This window comes from Corvus cornix, chromosome 11 (assembly GCF_000738735.6).
Source record: "Corvus cornix cornix isolate S_Up_H32 chromosome 11, ASM73873v5, whole genome shotgun sequence".
Classification (NCBI taxonomy): Eukaryota; Metazoa; Chordata; class Aves; order Passeriformes; family Corvidae; genus Corvus; species Corvus cornix.
In genome coordinates this window covers 9,209,718-9,228,866 of record NC_046341.1, presented here as the reverse complement: position 1 = coordinate 9,228,866, position 19,149 = coordinate 9,209,718, and the positions used below count along the sequence as shown (strand labels likewise).

At 38.7% G+C, this 19,149-nt stretch overlaps 1 protein-coding gene across 2 annotated transcripts; it reads left to right on the top strand.

The window, feature by feature from the left end:
- Positions 1–12: 12 nt before the first annotated feature.
- On the top strand, positions 13–18,563 carry PLA2G15 (phospholipase A2 group XV). Of its 2 annotated transcripts, none has more exons than XM_039558172.1 (6): positions 13–246; positions 7,861–8,017; positions 9,209–9,327; positions 10,810–10,908; positions 11,320–11,544; positions 14,314–18,563. In XM_039558172.1, the coding sequence occupies exons 1-6, from the start codon at positions 105–107 to the stop codon at positions 14,823–14,825; spliced, it is 1,254 nt and encodes a 417-aa protein (XP_039414106.1). In that variant the 5' UTR covers positions 13–104; the 3' UTR covers positions 14,826–18,563. The 2 variants fall into 2 exon arrangements, with proteins under 2 accessions (XP_039414106.1, XP_010394919.2); XM_010396617.4 differs by lacking the exon at positions 13–246 and adding an exon at positions 2,353–2,677.
- Positions 18,564–19,149: the final 586 nt, after the last annotated feature.

Sequence of the window (19,149 nt, the reverse complement as noted above, 5' to 3'; positions counted from 1 at the left end):
CCCTTTTCTGGCCGTGCCGGGCGGCGGGGCCGTACTCCGGCCGGGCCGCGGCAGCCGCGGTGCAGCGGTGGCGGCTCCTGGCTCCAGGGTTATGCGCTGGGGCGATGTTTCTGCCGGCTGGCGCCAGGCTCCTCCCGCGCTCCGGACGGAGCTCCTTCCTCAGCCTCCTGCTGCTGCTACTGCTGCTGTGTCCCGGCGGCGGGAGCGCGCTGCGCCGCCGGCCCGCGGGGCCGCCCGTGGTGCTGGGTAAGAGCCGGGGGGCGGCGGGGCGGGCGCTGCGGGGCCGGGCTGAGCCCGCCGGCCCCGGCACCCCCCCCCGGCGAGGCGGCGCGGGGGGCCCGGGGCGCTGCGGGCTCGGGACGGCCGCGGGAAGCGCGCCCCGCCCGCCGCCGGCGGTGCACGGGCTTCGTGGGGCTGCGGGGGGCGCAGAGCCCGCACCGAGCGCCGGCTCCGTAGCTGCCCTGGCGCTGGCAGCTCGGCCCGGCCCGGCGGCGGAAGGTCCAGGCCGGGGTACGGGCCGGGGGGCACGAGCGTGCCCAAAGCATTGGCTGCCCTGGCCTGGCAGCGGGCGGGGGACAGACAAGGCTCGCTTTAATACGCTTCGAGCTCATTAGCTAGCACCAGAGCATCGCTTAAGTTTTTCCTCTATATGGGCCTTACCTGAAAGAGGCTGGAATCAGATGTGAACAGAGGAGTGATTGGGTGCTCCAGCAGTCGAATTACAAAATTTTTTAAAAATAGGCTTATTTCATCATATAACGTGGAAAAGAGTATTTGTTACTAGCCTGTGGTTTCACCTGTTAACACAAAATAGTTTGTAATGAATATGCAGACAATATTCATATAGTAGTTAATAAATAATATTTGTTAGTTGCTTTTTGTATTCATTGATAAGAAGACATAAATAAATTTTAAATGTTTCAATAACTTGTCTGCTGAAAATGTAATTCTTAAGCATCCCACGACAGCAAGTGCATTTGGTGACAGTAATGTCAGTAGCCAGTCCTGTGAATACATTCAGCATGCTGCATGTTCTTATTATTGATTAACCTTGATGGTCATGCGGGATGAAAAACTAAGATGGGAAAAGGATAATCAGTGGCATGTTGTTCAGTTCAAGCTCCGTTTCTTGATAATGATTTAGGCTCTGATGGTGACTTTGTTACTACTTTTACAAACTTCTGATTTAGAAGGGCAAACTCTTAACACAGCATTTTTAAAACTGTTCTTGTTATCTCAGAGAACAGTGTGTACAAATCCACAGTTCTTAAAAGGCCACGGAACTGACCGACAGGCTGTGGATTTGGATGTAGAAAACGCAAAAGGATGTCCTAAGAGGCAGGAGTTGAAACAGGAAAAGTTCTTTGAATTCTGTCTGGGGAGTCTAGAAACAATATTTTATCCCATCTTTCCACTCTGTAGTGCTGGGGTTTAGCAATAGGCCTTGGCGCTTGCTCCAGTGCAAGCTTCTTGTTGACAGAGGTGTTTTAGTTTCTGATCCAATATTGAACTCTATCTGGGAAGGAATCAAAGATGTAAAAGCAATTGGGAGAAAGGGTTACTGTTTGTAGAAGTGTGGATTTACTACTGATGGATCTACTGTAAGTATATATGTTCCCTAAGGATGGTTTTAAGAACTGTGGCTGACCTACATTTTCTTAAGAGACATTCCGGTAAATACTGTGTGGCTGAGCACATTTGTCCGGAGTGCTTTGCAACAGACTTTCTTGCTGTTACAGTGAATTTTCATCAAAGGCTGCAGAACTTGCATCTCCTACTGTTCTAGTCAGTCTCTGCATTTTAAAATTTGCTGGATTTTTTGCTGCACAGTCCTCACTCTTCTTGCATATGTGATGTGTCGAGATAAGCTTTTTTTTTAAATTACTGTGATGAAGATGGTGGAAGGGCTTAGGAGAATCATTTTGGGAAGTATTCTAAGTGCTGGCTTAACACAGGTTGTTTGGGGGAAGGGAGGAAAAACCCGCATCACCCGGATGCACAAATGAAAAGGAGATTCAGAGGTGCAAGGCTGCATTATACAGGCCTATACAAGCCTGAGATGAATTTGGAGCCCATACCAGGTGGGAATACAGAGTTGATCCTCCTGATTTATCGGACTGGCATCTAGACTCTTAATTCCTCATGTAAGTTCAGTTTTAAAATAAATTTTTATCTTGTACTAAACAGGGTTTCATGATCAAAGCACTCACTCTTGATCTGTTTGGAAGTTAACACACTTCAGTAGAAAGGGGAGTTAAGTTTGGTCTTACTCTCTGTGGCAAGTTGGCCACCTGATCTTAAGGAATAAAGAAAGAAGAAATGCTGTTTAAAGGAATGTTGTCAACATAATGATAACTTCAGAAATCTTTTAGATCAGTGGTGGTCACAAGACCCAGTGTAGCTTGCTCTCAAACCTTTTGTGTAATGATCCCACTTTGCAGTTGCAATCTATGCTTACCCAAGTAACAGGGGGGAAGTAGAGCAGAGTCTTGCAAAATATGGAGCATTGCTCATATAAGGGTAACTTCTGTTCTGCTGCCCAGGTACTGACAAAACTGCTGCTTCGAGGAATCTCACATCTGAAAACAGCTGAGCTCCGTGAATACAACCTTTCAACTCTTGGCCGGAGTTGTGATGGCAACAGCTCTCAGATTTGGAGAGCCCCCAGCTGGCTCAGGTGAAAGGTGGTTCTGTGGAGCAGCTGTGCCAGTCTAGCAGCTCATTAGTGCTCACCCAGCTTTCCTTGTACCTCTTTGTTGGCCACTTTCTGGAGTCCTTTGTCTTGCTAAAGGATGAGGAAATAACCTGGTGAGGAAGAAGTGATTAATTTTGTAGTTGAATTACTTTAATGGAGGAGCTGGCACAAAGAACATGAAGAGTGGCACCACACCCTTCGGGTTAGGTTTTTTTTTAAACCTGGTCTGTGCATCCTCAAGGTGCTTTAGTAGCAGGAGTTAGTATGCTTGGAGCTCATGTTTGTTCATACCAAGGGAGCAACACCAGGGACCAGACTGCCTTGTGTAGTAACTGACAGCAAAATCCTGCAGTGCAATTGCTCAGTTTTCTCTGAGATTGAAATAAAAATGCATTGAAGTGTATTCATATAATAGTGATACTAGAGAAGAAAAAGAAACAGGTGAAAGTCAAAGCCTTACTTGCAGAGCCTGCTTGAAGGCCTGATATCAGGCACAATGCTCATTAAAATTAAGGTATTTTCTTGGATTCCTTTCCCAAGTGTTTTGGGGGAAAAGGAGACTAATTATGATGCTGACTTGCTTTTATGCCTTTTTTAAAGTGTTTTCTATTTAAGCCAGGATGATATAATCATACAGAAAAATCTTTACATATCCTTTAAGCTCAGGTAAACTCTCATTTTTTAATGCACCAACTAAAGAGGAGCTCTCAGATTGTTTCTTATAGGCTGAAGCAAAGTCTCTCAACAAATGTGATCAGGGTCAGATGATAAAACCAGAAAATAACCCACTGAATGTTTCAGTTCTACTGACAATATCTACTAAAAATGTATATTCTGTGCAATTGCTTTTGCATATTTGCTTTATATTTAGATGAACTATAATTTTTTACACTTCTCTTATCAGTTTGGTGATATTCAATAGGCTTGTCTTTAATGCTTGTGGCAAATAGATTTGTGGCTGTTCTTCCTCCTTCATTCTCTCATATAGCCCATCGACAATCACTGCATACTATCTTGTGTCTTAGAAGTTTTTGGAGCTGATAACCCAACCTTATAAGATCAGTGTCAGATGCACTGAACTCTACCTTTTAGAGCTGACTAAACACAATTACTATATCAATGTTCTGATACCTTCTGCAAACAATTTGTTAGGTACTTGGCTAAAGTTTTCTAGAAAGACACCTAAATGAAGTTTGTTAATAATTGATTTACATGCAAAAGAGCTTTGCCTGTGAATTCCTGCTGACTGCTAATTGAGCTGCGTGTGTTTGTATGGTCAGCTGGCTAGATGTCAGGAGTGATTTAAATGTTTATGCCTCATGTGATCCAAGGTATCTGGAAGTATCATGTGAGACGTTGTTTGCTTTCTTGTTCCTAATTTTAAACACAGGCCTTTTCTGTGGCAGTCCATGGAGTCTATGAGCTACTTCAAGACATTCTTCTTGGAGAACTGTGGTCAGAGCTTAAAATTAATTTTCCAGGAAAGTTGGTTCATTTTGAAGGAAGACTAATTTATAGAACTATGAAGATGACAGTTATTTGAGGAAATAATCCTGGTTAAAAAGTTAAGATAGTTGATAAATACCCTAAGGCATTTGCATTTCAGATAAAAGTAGTAAAAAAGTACCAACTGCTGGCCCTCTTTTTTTTCTTTTTCCCCACATAAAAAATATCCTGGCTCCCCACCCTATTATTAAATAGGTACCTTTTTTTTTTCCCTTAGGATCCTCATATTTGGACACTTGTTGAATGATCTTTTTTCTTTGTTATCTGAGCTGTCTTAAGGCAAGTCACTTTCAGGGTGCAATTTGCTTATTGTCTCTTGGTGGGAACTGTGAATCTGTCATTAAGACTTAAGGACAGTGATAGGCAGGAGTAGGAATGTATCCTACAGCTAATTACTGCAATTCACAGTCTGTTACCTCCCTTAAACCTAATGATATTCTAAATGTGCTTTTCCTTGAAGTTTCATCATACAAAAGCACATCCCAGAGGGAGATCTACTAGTTTTGTCAGGGAAGATGAGACGCAAAAATCAGCTAAGGATACTATAATATTGGAAGTGAATTGGGCTCATCGATGTGTTAGAGTGAGTTCTGTTGGGATTAGCATCTTTGTGAAAAATGCGGATATGCTGGAACTGATAGAACATGAAATCTAATGGAAACACTTCTTCCTGCTGAATAAGAAATCTCATTTTTCCAAATGCTGCAGTTCTGAAATTAATAGAGGAATTACACAGCTGCAAATTAGGGAAGCAGGGTGCTGCTACGGATCTCGTCTTGGACATCTGGTCTTAACAAGTGCTGATGTATTTTGCAGAGCTTCACAAGCAAGTTATTTTGGGGTCAGTTTGCAGGCTTTAAAAAAATAGCAACGCTCTTTAGTGTTTCCAGCAAAAAGGTTTAAAAACTACAGATACTGGTAGATGAGAGGATGAGGAGAAAAATTGTATACAGATTACTCTGCCCATGGGTACTTTCTCTGTACGCCCTGAAAGCAAAGGGAAAGACATTTTTCATACTGCTTTCAAATTCAACCATAGAAGATTTGGAAAGCTACATCCTTAATCTACAGAATTAATCTTCAGTGTGATTTTTTTTTTTTTTTTTTTTTTTTTTACTTGTTACTTATAAAAAACCACTAAGTAATTCTCCAGCTGAAATGTAAATCATTAACACTGTTAAACTGGATGGGTTGAAGACTGAAGATCTTGCATGTTTTTTCAATAATCTCTAAAACTGAAATTTGTATTTTGTTCCCTATAGGTTCATCATGAACCATTTTCATTTTGCAGAGTATACTTTACAAAATAAAAAACCTCCAAGGTGTGAATGATAGTGATTAGCAGTTTCATTGTTAATATGGAAATGTAAACATGACAAAAACATTTTTGTTAATCCCTGCTTTACAAACGAACAAGCATCATACTTGTACTTTTTAACTACAGTATGTATCTTTGCACAGGTAGGGCTTGTCCCTTATCTTTTGTTTAGAATTGAAAAAATTGCCATTTTTCATCTTGTTCCTTATCATCCCTCGAGTAAAAATCAATATGTCATGTTTCTCATCTTGTATCCTGAATTGGACCCAGGAGCACAGCCTCTCTCCTCCAGAAGCTTGAAGATAAAATATCTTAACTAAATGAAACTTGCAGTTAATCTAAGATCATTTCATTAAGTCCAAGTGAGACTTTGTACAGTTTCCTGCTTTCAGTGCTTTTATTGATAAATGTATCTTGATTATAATCTTAAACTTCTTCAGTTGTGCGTTTTCCTACTCTGAGCAGGAGTGCTTATGGTTGAGTGCAGTTTGGAAACCTCAGCAAGTTCTCCAAGCTTTAATACCCCAGATGTTTGCCTAAGTCTTTGAAAGGTATCTTTGCTGGAAGAACTTTATTTTTACCTAAGGAAGTGAGATTCCAGGGTAGAACAAAATGTCACTCTTCTTTGTTTTGCATTGAAACTGAGGACAAAATCAACCTGTTCTGTCCTTGGCAGGTCTGCTCCTGAAACTGGGCAGTCATGAAAGATTGATATAAATAGAATTACGTTCTGTTCCTTTTCCAATTAAAAGCACTGATATGGCAGAGGCACAAGACTGGAACAAGTTGTTGCCTTAGTTTTCTAAGCAAGAACTAAGTAGGATTTTGTGGGGTTACAAGACTGAACTTCAGTAAACTCTTTCTAGGGTGTGATGCAATACTGTAATCTCCCTTACTATGCTTTCCAGTATATCAGAGTCCTTGAAATATGACCTAAAATAAACCATGGTCAGCTCCTGGGCCTTTTAACGTTTCACTTAAGTTTGCAAAAATAAAGCCCTGTAGAACCTAATGAGAAAGTAGAGGCAGTTAATAAAGAAATCCTGAGGTATATCTTGTGGTGGGGCATAACCTGCAGTGGTTGGAGGTTGTAAGAATGTGGTTGTCTGAAGTTCTGGCCTTTTTCAGTTCTGCAATAAATTTTTCTCTAAAAGCACATCTGGTTTTCCAGTTAAATTGGGCATTCCACTAAAACATATTATCTCTTTCCTTAAAGCATTGTTAAGTATCAGTGTATTGTAGAACTTGAACTGTTTTGATTAAATAATTGGCTGGGGGATGGGGGGAACAAATGTATGGGTAGATCTGCATTAAAAAACTTCAGAACTAAACATTGGCAAGTAATATGGGGTACAGCACACACTAAAAAGAGGGCTTTGTGGAGCTGAAAGGAGTGGAGGGAACCCTTAAGAAGTAACTTTTAAGTTTTTCTAATACAGAAAAGCTTCTCAGTTACTGAAATGTTTTTGCCTCTCTGGTTCTTGAGGAAGAAATGACTAAACATAACAGGATGTAAGAAGTTTCTCTGAAAACTTGATGCTGAAAATTGTAAGAGTGTTTGGTTAAGACTAATTCTAATTTGGAAAAATATTCCTGTTTCCATCTAGGGTTTAAAAAATAACAAAGAATAAACCTTAATCAAAGGGATACTGGCATTTAGTATGTACCTTAAGGAGGTGCAAATACCCGAGACCCTTCAAGTAGTACTGATGTAAGGTATCCAAAGGAAAAAAAAGTAATACTGTTGTTGTAGCCAAAGCTGTGAATGTAAAAGATATGAAACTGCATTTTTACATTGTTAGCCAACTATGTCTTGTGTTGCAGAAGTGTGGCCTTGTGTGATAAAGGGCAGATAAATAATATAAATGGATATTTTGCTTTTTTTCATTTTTAATGTTAAATTGATAGTTTGCAGGCAGCTGTTTAAAAAGAAAGACTTGCATGTGCAGTTGTGATGCTCTGAAAAAAAAGTTCTTTCAGAAAGATTCAGTTTGTAATTTAAAACACAGATAATTTTGGTGATGTCCAAGACAATCTTTTTCTTTGTACCCATGGCCTTATATGATGTGGTCCCATATAGTCTGCTCTTTGAAGTTATGAGCTGTTGATCCAGTCATTCTACATGTTGGTTTCTCAGCTAATGATTTTTGAAAATACATATTTTCAGTGGAAAATGTATAGGTAATACCTTCTTATGTAGTATTTAAATATTTTTAAATATTAAAATTATTTATTTTAGTTACAAAACAGTATTTAGCTGTGTATACTGCAATATAAAATGTTATATACTTTAATTAACTGTCTCATTTTTATCTCTCTCTCTCCTTTTTATATTTTTCAGTTCCAGGGGACTTAGGTAATCAGTTGGAAGCAAAGTTAGATAAGCCATCAGTGGTTCACTATCTCTGCTCTAAGAAGACAGACAGTTATTTTACACTCTGGCTGAATCTAGAATTGCTTCTGCCTGTCATCATTGACTGCTGGATTGATAATATCAGGTAAGATCAGAAATGCTGCTCTTTGCAGTTACGTCCTTTCCTTAGGCTGGCATGCAGAATGGCTGCCTTTAAATTCCTTTTCTGATTCAAGACCAGTGAGAGAAGTTACTTGGAATTTCTGCTGGTTTTGGAGTCAGGCTCTTCTTGGTGCTGCCAAGCAATAGGACAAGAGGAAATGGGGAGAAGCTGATGCACAGAAGTTCCACCTGAAATATTTTGGTTTTAAAAATTGCCTAATTTAAAGCTTTCACACTATTTCATAATTCAATCTGCTTTATTAATGTTCCTGTAAAAATAATATAAATATATGAAAACAAGAAATAATTAGCTGGTGCAATTAAAAACTATTTATTTTATTGGCATATTGCTCGCTTATGAATGTACTGAGCTGTTGTAAAGCAGCTTTGTCTTGCCCTATGTCTTATGGATTAGAGAGATCTTTGTTGAGAGAAGATTTGTGCATCAGTTTAGATTCTTAGACTCCATCTAGGGGTAAAAGCTTGCATTCAGGAATGGCAATTGTATTGATACGGTATTAAAAACAAACCAACCCCCAACTATAATAATAGGGATGACTAAAGAAATAAACTCCTGACTCAATGCTCCGGAGTCTTCACATCTTAAGTTGATTTGAAAAGTATTTACAAAACACTCAATGCCTCAATATGTTTCCTGAGGTGCCAATCATTATTAACAAAGAAAAATACTCCCTTATGCTGGTATGGATGTTTCTAGTTAAATGGAAATTAATTATGTTTAGGTAGGATAATATTTTTGATGTCTGATTTTATAGGTATTTTATGTCCTATTGCCACATTCTTATGCTCTTTATAAGTTTTTTCCATTTTGTGGCTTGATGCAAAGTCAAATGGTACAGAACTATATAAAGTAGCTTATCTTTTAAAGATGAAGCTCAGCCATAGTTCCTATACTCAGCTTTACAGAGTTGAAAAGTCTTAGATTCTGCACGTAAAGCATTAAAGTAATTGTTTGCACTGTATAACCTCTTAGCCATGAGAGTACTCTGGTCATCTCTGCTTGGGTTAGGTTTTTTTCCTCCTTCTGAGTAATAGTATTTAAAGTTCTTGTACTGCACTCAGAATGTAAGACCCAGTGTGGTTGAGGGTTGTCATGTGGCAATATAACATGTTTCATGGTTTTTTTCGTTGTTTTTCTTCCCCTCCTCCCCAGGCTGGTATATAATCGAACAAGTAAGGTTACAGAACCACCAGATGGAGTGGATATCAGAGTACCAGGATTTGGGCAGACGTTCTCCTTGGAATTTCTTGACCCAAGTAAAAGGAGCGTTGGTATGTACAAGCTGTGTTGGGAGTGCTTTGTCACTTTGGGGGTTTTTCTAGCTTGTCTTTATGCAGCAAGCTACTGAAATGTGTTTTCAAATTACAGTTCCATGAGCTCACTTTGCTTTTAAGAGTTTTCATTACATTGTATTGATTCGTTTGTTGCGTGGCCTGACAGATTGAGACAAGAAGATTCCATGTTATTTGGTGTTGTGTCAAATCTGAGTTTGCTGGATGAAATCTGAGTAGGCATATTGAGGACAGATGCTTTCTGAAAATGAGATGGGTTGAGTAGAAAATTCTGTGACTGAAGCTTGACAAGCAAAACTGAAATAAAAGCACTTCAGCTTGGTTCTGAGTGAGATGTTCTTTGGCCTTAGGTATGGGTTATTGGGATTGGGAGTTATGGTACCACAATCTATAGCTCCTTGTATTTTGTTGATGTCAGAATAATTATATAATTGCATTTGTGCTGCAAAAGATTTCTGCATTAATGTATCTGCAGGGTTTTTTGTTTAGTGCTTTTGTAGAAGTCATGTTTCAGAAACCACTGAGTTTGATAAGCTTTTGTGAGTTGTTGTTAGCTGTGGCTGAAGACTGGAGGAGTTGAAGAGTCAGTAATGCACTGAGCTTCATGTGCTTCATAGCATGGATCTGTTCTTTAAGGGCAGTGACGTGCTTAATGATCTCCACTAGATCACTCTTACAACTACAACAGGTTTATGATTAAATTCTCTGCTTGAGGGACTATATGATAAACATTCAAGACTAACGAGTGAGGTTCTGCTCAAAACTTAAATATGACTCTGATGTTCAGTAGACTGTTCTGATGCTGTTACTGGAGGCATGATGTCGAGGTAATACTTAAATCCTACGTGTCAAACCTTGTAATATGTAAAATCTTTTAATATGTAGTCTGCAACTGTTTCCTTTCTTTGCTATTAAAGCTTTATGTTCAGTTACTTAAGTCTTAATCCACTACCCCAGAGATAGAAAAGCAGTTTTGGGGTAGTTTCCAAAGTTCTGCCCTGGGGTGCGCAATAAGCATTTGTTTCCAAGAATAAGTGTTAGTGAAGTCCAGGCCAACCTTTATACCCTACCTGACATTAATTTGCAAACAACAAAAGCTATGACTGCCGAAAACCCCTCAGAAATTATTATGTTGCAGTTCAAGGGTAGACTTCTCTCTGATGAGTAAAATTTATCCACTTTGTGTATACTACATTTTGCTGCCAAAATGTTTGAGAGATCAGACAACTAGTAAGAAGTTTTAAAAGTGATGTTCTCTGTTTTGGGGGATAGTGAGCATAACTCATTTTGTTTAATATGCATGCAGCTTTCCGATTGTTAAAGGCAAACTGCAGGTTTAATGTCTATCTATGTGCTGTCGGAGATAATGCCTCTGGAACTTTGTTTTGCAGTAGTGTCTGGCAGCTTTTTCTCACACTAACCTTGTTACTGTTCTGTTTCTCTCTTATCTGATGTTTACAGGAAGTTACTTTTATATGTTGGTGCAGAGTTTAGTAGATTGGGGCTACAAACGTGACGAAGATGTAAGAGGAGCACCTTATGACTGGAGAAAGGCACCAAGTAAATAATATACTGTTACTTAAAAATTTTTGACTCTCCTAGCCAGCAAATAATGTATTGAATTTCTTCTCCCGCCCTGTACAATTATACCTAAAAACTTAATTTTGATTAGTTCTTGGGGCCTGGGTACTCCTAGATGTAGATGCAAGCTCAGTGTTGTGGGTTTTTTTTCTTCTTTAAACAACTTGCCACTTAAAACTTGCTTAAAACCAGAACAAAACAACAGAAAAAGCCCATTTCACCAAAGCACATGCACACAAAACCCCCACCCTCCCCTTTAATATTAGAATTTCTAAGTTCTGAATTATTAATGCCACAGACAGTTCAACACAATTATTTAAAAGCTTATTTTTTTTTTAAAGCTTAGCATTCACAATTAATAATTATCACTGTGTAATCTGTTTGTTTTAGATGAGAATGAAGACTATTTTGTGGCACTTCGCAAGATGATAGAGTTACTGTATGAGCGATATGGAAGCCCTGTTGTCCTAATTGCCCACAGTATGGGTAACATGTACACCCTCTACTTCCTCAACCGACAGCCCCAGGATTGGAAAGACAAGTACATCAAGGATTATGTGTCATTAGGAGCTCCATGGGGAGGAGTGGCTAAAACTCTCCGTGTGCTGGCTTCAGGTAGGTAATTTGAGGCTTTGCAGTGCATTTTGTGTGTAGTGCACAATGCTAATGAGACTGTTGACTGGAAGACTGTAAGACTGCAGGATGAGAGTTTAAGGTACCATGAAGGTAAAAATACTTTTTTGTAAGTGATGACAACTTGATGTTTCAAGCCTTGCAACCCAACTGTTATTTTTCATATTTGTGGGGGTGGACTGAGTTTTCTCACATCCTGTAACCAGGAGCTTTCTCCCTTCTTGACCTCTCGTGGCCTCTTTTGAGCAGATTGTTGTGTCATTTGCTGTTTGGCCTGATGCCTTCTATTTCTGTCCCTTCTGCCACCAACCTGATTGCTCTCTGTTCAGTATTGCAAAGCTACCAAGGACTCCAGAGCATTCAGCAGTTTCCTTTGATTAAAGATCACACAGCTGCTTGAGGTTAACATTAAAGGAAATTAATGTTAGACAGGGTGGGGAACCGGTGTCCACAGTGTAAATCTCAGGTGAAAGTTAGAACTCTACAGATTAGGAAAGTGAGTCTTTGAGGTCTTGGGTTTATCACACAGGATATGCCACAGACCAAAAAACCAAAAAATTGAATAAAGCAGCAGAATGTATTTCACTAAGTAGCTTAAAATGACTGATGGAAAATGTTCACTTACCCCATCATGTGATATCATAATTATATCATGTGCTTTGACATTTAGTTCATGATGTTTCTGACTTGTTAGCTTTGAATAGCCACTATCTTCTTCCTAATCAAAGCTGACATCAAAAATTGGACTTATTGTTTTAGATGCAAAATGCAAAACACACAACAAGAGCCAGCCATGCATGGACAGAGCAAAGAATACTTTGCTTAGCAAAGGCACTTGATTCTGAACAGTTGTGCACTACTCCATTACTAATTAGAAAACTTGACTCAATACAAACATCCAATTTACACATTGTTAAAGCTGTTGAAATGGCACTGTAAAAATTGATTTCCCATTTCCACAGGCTTTGTCTGACACATTTGCATGCTACAGAAATGGCAAGAAGTGAACAATGTTAATATTACCTCCATAAAATTTCACAATTATATAAAATTCCACAGTCCTGTATTTCTGTTGGATTAAACTTTTGTGCTTCATACCTCATCTACACTTTATAATGCATTTCAAGCAAAGTGGCTGATTCTTCTAATGCATAATGAATAGCTAAATTTCTTCTAAAATGTAGTTAGTAATATTTTAATCTGTGTATCTGTTGTACTAAATTTTCATGTTTTCAAGCAGAAATTTAAGAATCATGTGGGAAAGTTAAATGGGCAAACATAATATCAGAATGTACAGTTTTAGGCTGTTTCTGTCTCAAATATCTGTAGTAAAGCAGCACCATCAGCACTTGGATTGCATTAGTCTATTTAAGAGTTCCTAAAGTTATCAGGGTTAGTATGCAGAAGAATTATTGCTTAAAAAAAATATACTGCATTTCAGCAGGAAAGACAAGGCACTCTATGAATGCATTCTTTCTGTTCCCATTCCTGTTTATAAAGTGTAATGCCTAGAAACTTCATGTCAAATCCACAGTTGTTATCAAAGTGGTAAACAGTACACGGATGGAATTGTTTTCTGGAGATTTTTGTGATACTTTCAGCTACTTATACATGTGCTTTGCTGAATCCCACTACAGGGGGCAAAGACACAAAGCTCACAGTGGTTTGTTTCTGGTTTTGAAAGGTTGAAATGTTAGCAGTGTCTTCCTTAGACCTGATGTTGTGAGTGTTGTGTCTGCACAACGTCAGACTTACACATCTTGTTGGCCATCCAGTACTTCTTCAGTTATGAAAAAAATAAAAGCACTTTGTAGCAGTTCTGTGAGAGAAGGCTGGAATAGTCAGGTTCTGTGTTTGATTATTCTACTGGAAATAAATGTACACATTCCTTTCATTGTTCAGTTCAGAACTGGGGCTTTCTTTGCTGAAAACTGCCAAGCAGTATTCAGTAGCTTAGTGGTGAGAGTGCACAGTGAAATGCTTAAACCACACAGTATCATGAAACCCATTTCCATCACCTTTGTGATTCTCGCTGTGCATTTGAGTTTTCTTTGTCTGTTTCAGACTAGCAATGTCTCCATGTAGTCCTCCTGAAGAAGGCAATACTGCACTTTGTGTCTCTTTGCTGAAGCAATAGTGCCACCCCATGGAACTGAAATGGACCAGAGTATATTTTTCAGGAATGGTGGTTTCGGTTGCAGCATTTCAATTTTTATGGTGTAGTTGACCTGGACCACTACATGCTGTAACCACCTGGATCTAATAATAGAAAATAAAATTCAAAGTTCAGCTGACAAAAGAATTGAGGTGTGACAGCCACTGTGATAATGAAAACAAATAAGGAATATAAACTCATGTCTGTCTCATGGTTTTGGTTTTTTGTTTGTTTTTTTTTTTAATAATCTCTATATCAGCCATTTATTAAGCAGCTTTTAATTTTGTGTAGATGCAAGAACAATTGTTGAAATATGCAGAAAGATGCATATAAGTTATCATTTAGTCATGTGTTAGTTTAAGTCATTTTTTACAGTCATTCATCAACTCATATTTAAATTTTGGAAGTTATTAAAACTCAGTTTACAGAAGTTAATTAACAAGACGATCATAAATGAGGAAAAACTTTTCAAATTGTCTGTAAGCCAGGGGAACAAACTTATTATTCATGTCATCACCATGAGTGCTGGTAATTGCTGCTGCTGAAGATTGATGCTTTGCTTTATGGATAATGAAATTCCACTTTTTTTTCCTAAGGTGACAACAACAGAATCCCTGTTATCAGTTCACTCAAGATCAGAGACCAGCAGAGATCAGCAGTTTCCACGAATTGGATGCTCCCCTACAACTACACGTGGCCCCCAGACAAGGTCTTTGTAAGCACACCCACAGCTAACTACACTCTGAGGGATTACTGGAAGTTCTACAGGGACATTAACTTTGAGGATGGATGGCTCATGAGGCAGGACACGGAGCACCTGGTGTACCAGATGACACCGCCCGGGGTGCGCATCCATTGCCTGTATGGCACTGGTGTGGAAACCCCCGATTCTTTCCATTATGAAAGCTTTCCTGACAAAGAACCCAAGATTTTCTACAGTGATGGGGATGGTACAGTGAACTTACAGAGTGCCTTGCAATGTAAAAAGTGGGTGGACAAGCAAAAACAGCAAGTGGTGATGTTTGAGCTTTCAGGAAATGAGCATATTGAAATGCTGTCCAATGATACTACTATCTCCTATGTGAAAAAGCTGCTCTTTGATTTGTGATAACCTTGTGTTGACAGTCATTTTCCTCAACTGTGATGCCTTCCCTTAAATATGGGGAAATGCCTTTTAATCCCTTGATATTTAGATATTTGAATTATTTATTTTGCTTTTTTAAAAGGTTGCGTTCAAGTTGCTTGGTGTCCTAAATGATCGTTTGTCTCTGATTTGTGTTTATGATGCTTCATGGTATTTTCACATTCTGCAAATTTCGTCAAATACACGTTTTGGTGCCTCTGGTGTTGTGTCCAATGGTCACACAGACTTTCCTTCGGAGATTGTGCAGCCCCTTGCACATACCACATGGAGTCATAGATCCCAGAGCTCCTTTGTGTGGCCTTTGCAGGTTTGGAGTGGGAAGGCTAGGAAGGATGGCAATTTTGGATGGCCAAGGGAATGGTATTAACAATTTGGGAAACACAGTAAGCTTTTTAAAGGGTCTTGCGTATTCTGATCCACAGTTCCCAGTGGATTCGTTTGTAAATGTGCCTATCTACTAGGTAAGATACAGAAGAGGTCTGCCTGGAACTGTGCTACCATTGTTGTAATCCAGACTTTTTTTTATTACAGCCTGGGAGAAGAAAAGCTAGATGTGTGAATTACTTGAAGCTTCTTTATTAGGTACCCTACTGGGTTATTTTAGAATGAAGAAATTGTTTGCTCATCAACTTCTAGAATCCCTGATTGCGCACAGTCTGGAGTCTGAGGAAATCTCAGCCTGTGCTTTATTTATCAGTGAGGGAATGAAGCTAAACTGTGGTTGGTGCTTGTAATAACTGTAGCAGTGTGGAGTAGCACATAAATCAGAGGTAATTGAATACTGTCAAACAATCTATATAGTGTGGAATTGCATTTCTGGGTGAAAAACAACCTTCTGTAGTGGAAATGATAATGGATGGTGGGCAGTATTTTAAAAAAAAAGTAAACTTCTGAAAAGGGGTGGGGAATGGAAGCCAGCATAATATTATATGGAGTGTAAACCTTGTTCTCAGTCAAATACTTTGGCTCTGATCCTGTTACCTAAGCAGTGATTAGATCAACATTGCTCCACTGAAAATAAATGTTTTAAGACTAAAAGTAATTGCCCATAGATTACAAGTTTCATTTTTGCTGTTTCAAGAAGTTGGGATAAGTGGTTCCGTAAATGTTGCTATAAATTGCTGAACATACAATTCTGTAATTTCCTGCAGTATTGTTTTACTCAATGTTAAAATAGAATAATTTCAACTCTGACCTCCACAGAAGTGGTGGCCTAAAGGCCATCATATTTACCACCGTGATTACAGAAGTCCTGTTGTAGATATAGTTCTACTCAAAAATTCTCACTTGCTTCCTTTAAAACCAGTCACCCAGTTAGACTGCACTTAGTTTTCTGAAAACACAGTTTTGAATGCTTTCAAAATGCTAGGTTCTCCAAGAAAAATGTTTTAAGAGTTTTGGAAACTCATCAAAATATTAAGGATTCATTACTTAAGAAACTGAATTTGTCTAAAGGGTAAAATTTTAACTATTTTGGTAGCATGCCTAAAATGTTTTCTGCCATTGGACATATCAGTAACATGTGTTGAACTGATGAGCTTGAACTCTTGCTATTGTAGAATGGAACCAGGAGGTAGTTTTAAGGCTTTAAGTTTTAATTCAGAAATCTCTTGTTAGTTCAAACCAGCTTGAGCTAGGGTCATCAACAAGCTAAGTATCTTCCTAGGTTTTAACTTCCTTAGGTAGCTTTATTTCTCCCTCTGCATTTTTTCCTAGTGCTTATGTTGAGGGAGCGTAGACATTTTCCTGATTTTTAAAATGGATCATTAATCTTGTCCTCACTTGCCCAGGAGCCTACAGTTCAGCAGCAATATTGCCTAGACTTTTCCAGAGTAAGTACTGAGTTGCCCACAGCCTTTATTATGTGTAACTGTTGAAATGGAAAAAAAAAAAAAAAAAAAGAAAACCACAACAAACCCACAACCAACCAACCTAAACAGCCAATCCCCCCCAAAATAAAAAACCCTACAACAAGAAGGAGGGGGGGGTGGAAAAAAACCAACCAAAAATTTCCTCTTTAGCCACGTGATCTATTTTATGCAGGGCTTGTCAGCTGGATAAGCTTCAGGCTTGTGTTCCAAGACTGCTCAAAGATGATAAAGCTCTTCCTTGGTCTGACTCAATTTTTGAATAAATTGCTGTTTGAATAAATTAGAGAAAACAGCTAATCACAATCTGTATTTCTTGCTGAAGGAGAATGCATGTTAATAAGCACTGGATTGAGTGGAGCTGGAGGCTGTATTCAGGATACCAATGTAGACATCAAGGGCTGAAAAATGAGAAAACAATTCTTAACCTGATCTGGAGAATGTTTCTAAGCTTCATTTGGATCCTTACCCATTGGTCAGTAGCATTTTCAGTCTCATAGCAAGAATTTAGCTTCAGGGGGTTTTGTGATTTGAAGTTCCAAAGTACATTATTCAAAAAATGCTTGTCTTTCTTCCTCTTTTTTTTTCTTTTAGTACTTCCAAAATACACTTTTTGTGATCCAAAAAAAGAGAAAAAGCACAACTCTTTTATTTTTTTCCAGTTTTGGCAACCAAGTACTGTGTTTCTGAGATTAGTTGGCTGTATCTTTTAACCTAAAGATTTCTAAACCAGTTTTCCATTAGTGGGCAAGCCCTAGAGTTCCTCCTTAAACTTGTGTTAATTAGTGTGGTAAGAGAAACTGAAGGTTTTTCAAGGCTTTTATTTGTTCGTGTTGTTTGTCACTATAAAGCCTTGTTGTAAGGAAATGTGCGTACCTGAGTCCTAAGTACTGTGTGAGAGCAAGCACAGTGCTTCTGGGGTTCTTTGATTGGATGTGGTGGATCTGCAGGCTATAGTTTTATGTCCAGAAAGTGTGGTTTTGTTGTTTTGGGGTTTTTTTTCCCTGCCAAGTGATCATCAGCCCTTTCATTTGCAGTTTCTTGCATATTAGGATGTAGTTCTCATTGAAAAGTGAGTGCGTTATTCAGTTGCTGAAATGGAACCACTGCACTCTGCATGTGAGGAGTGGCTGCTCTCTGCAGCACCATCCTCTGCAAGGACAGTACTGAGCATTGCTGTTACAGACCTGCTGCAGCCACGTGCATTGAGCTTTCTAGATTCATGTGGGGAGAGAGGTCTGAAAAAGAAATATTTAAGGAGAGTGTGGCACTTTGATAAGAGGATTAACTCAGGTGCTTTGCCACGCTGCACATTGGAAATGTTTGAATTCACTAATGTATCTTCATTATACCTAAAGCATTAATTATGTGTCTCCATAACTTTTACGTAGTTTTTTTGTTCTTCCATCATATTTTCAGAAACCAAAACTAGTCTTGAGGACCAAATGTGTTTCTTATTTTTGACAACATGTATAGAAAATGCTGAAGAAGCTTTCAGCTGTCATTGTAGTACTGCTGAAGAGGTTCAGAGTCACTATGTGATTCTGTATAAAAACAGAAAACTTCAATAACTAGCAATAATTGCAAAGGATTTGCAGACCAAAGGAAGGAATGTTTGGTATTAAGGTAGTTCTTGGAGCACAGTGTGTTCAAGGCCCTCTTAAATTCAGGGAATGTTTGGCAATGACTTTGCTGCTGTACACTAACCAGTATTTTGTACAGAACATATTCTGAGACCTGGCATTTTATATGTTCTTGTGTATGAATGTGTTCAATAGATTTTGAATATTTTATTGTCAAATTTGATAATATAATAAAGTTGATCTAATACAGATTGTCTTCTGTTGTGAATAATGAATGATGTGCTGTTTCAGTTCTCAGAGGAGATGAAAGCTGGGTGCTGTTTCTCTTCCCTAAAGATGCTTGGTGTCTCTCACAGTTATTACTTCTGGGTTAATCTTCCAAATGCACCTGCTGTCTTGTGGTCCATTTAGAGTTCACTGTTAATTGTTCTTGAATTTATGGAGGTGTGGGACTGGGACTACTCAATTTCTTTTTGCTTGCATCTTACTTGCTCATCTTGTGTTCAAAAAAATTTTTCTCAGGATGCCTTATATTCTGCTCAGGTAATTATTTTGAAATTAGTTCCTCAATCCTTAAGTGTTTTAAATGCCTGCAGTTACCTTTATACTGTTGGTTTCCAAACTGATCCACAAACCTGTGCATGATGACCATACAGTTTTATAGTTGTATAAAACAATCTTTTTCAAATTAGAAATAGTGCATTGTGGCTTTGAAGAAACTGCAATGCTAGACAGTGATTCTGTGAGCATCTGGGGTGTTTTTTACATGATAAAGACTGTAATACAAGTTGAGTGTTCGTGACTGCTGTTCCTCTTTGTGCCCTAGATGCCAACTAT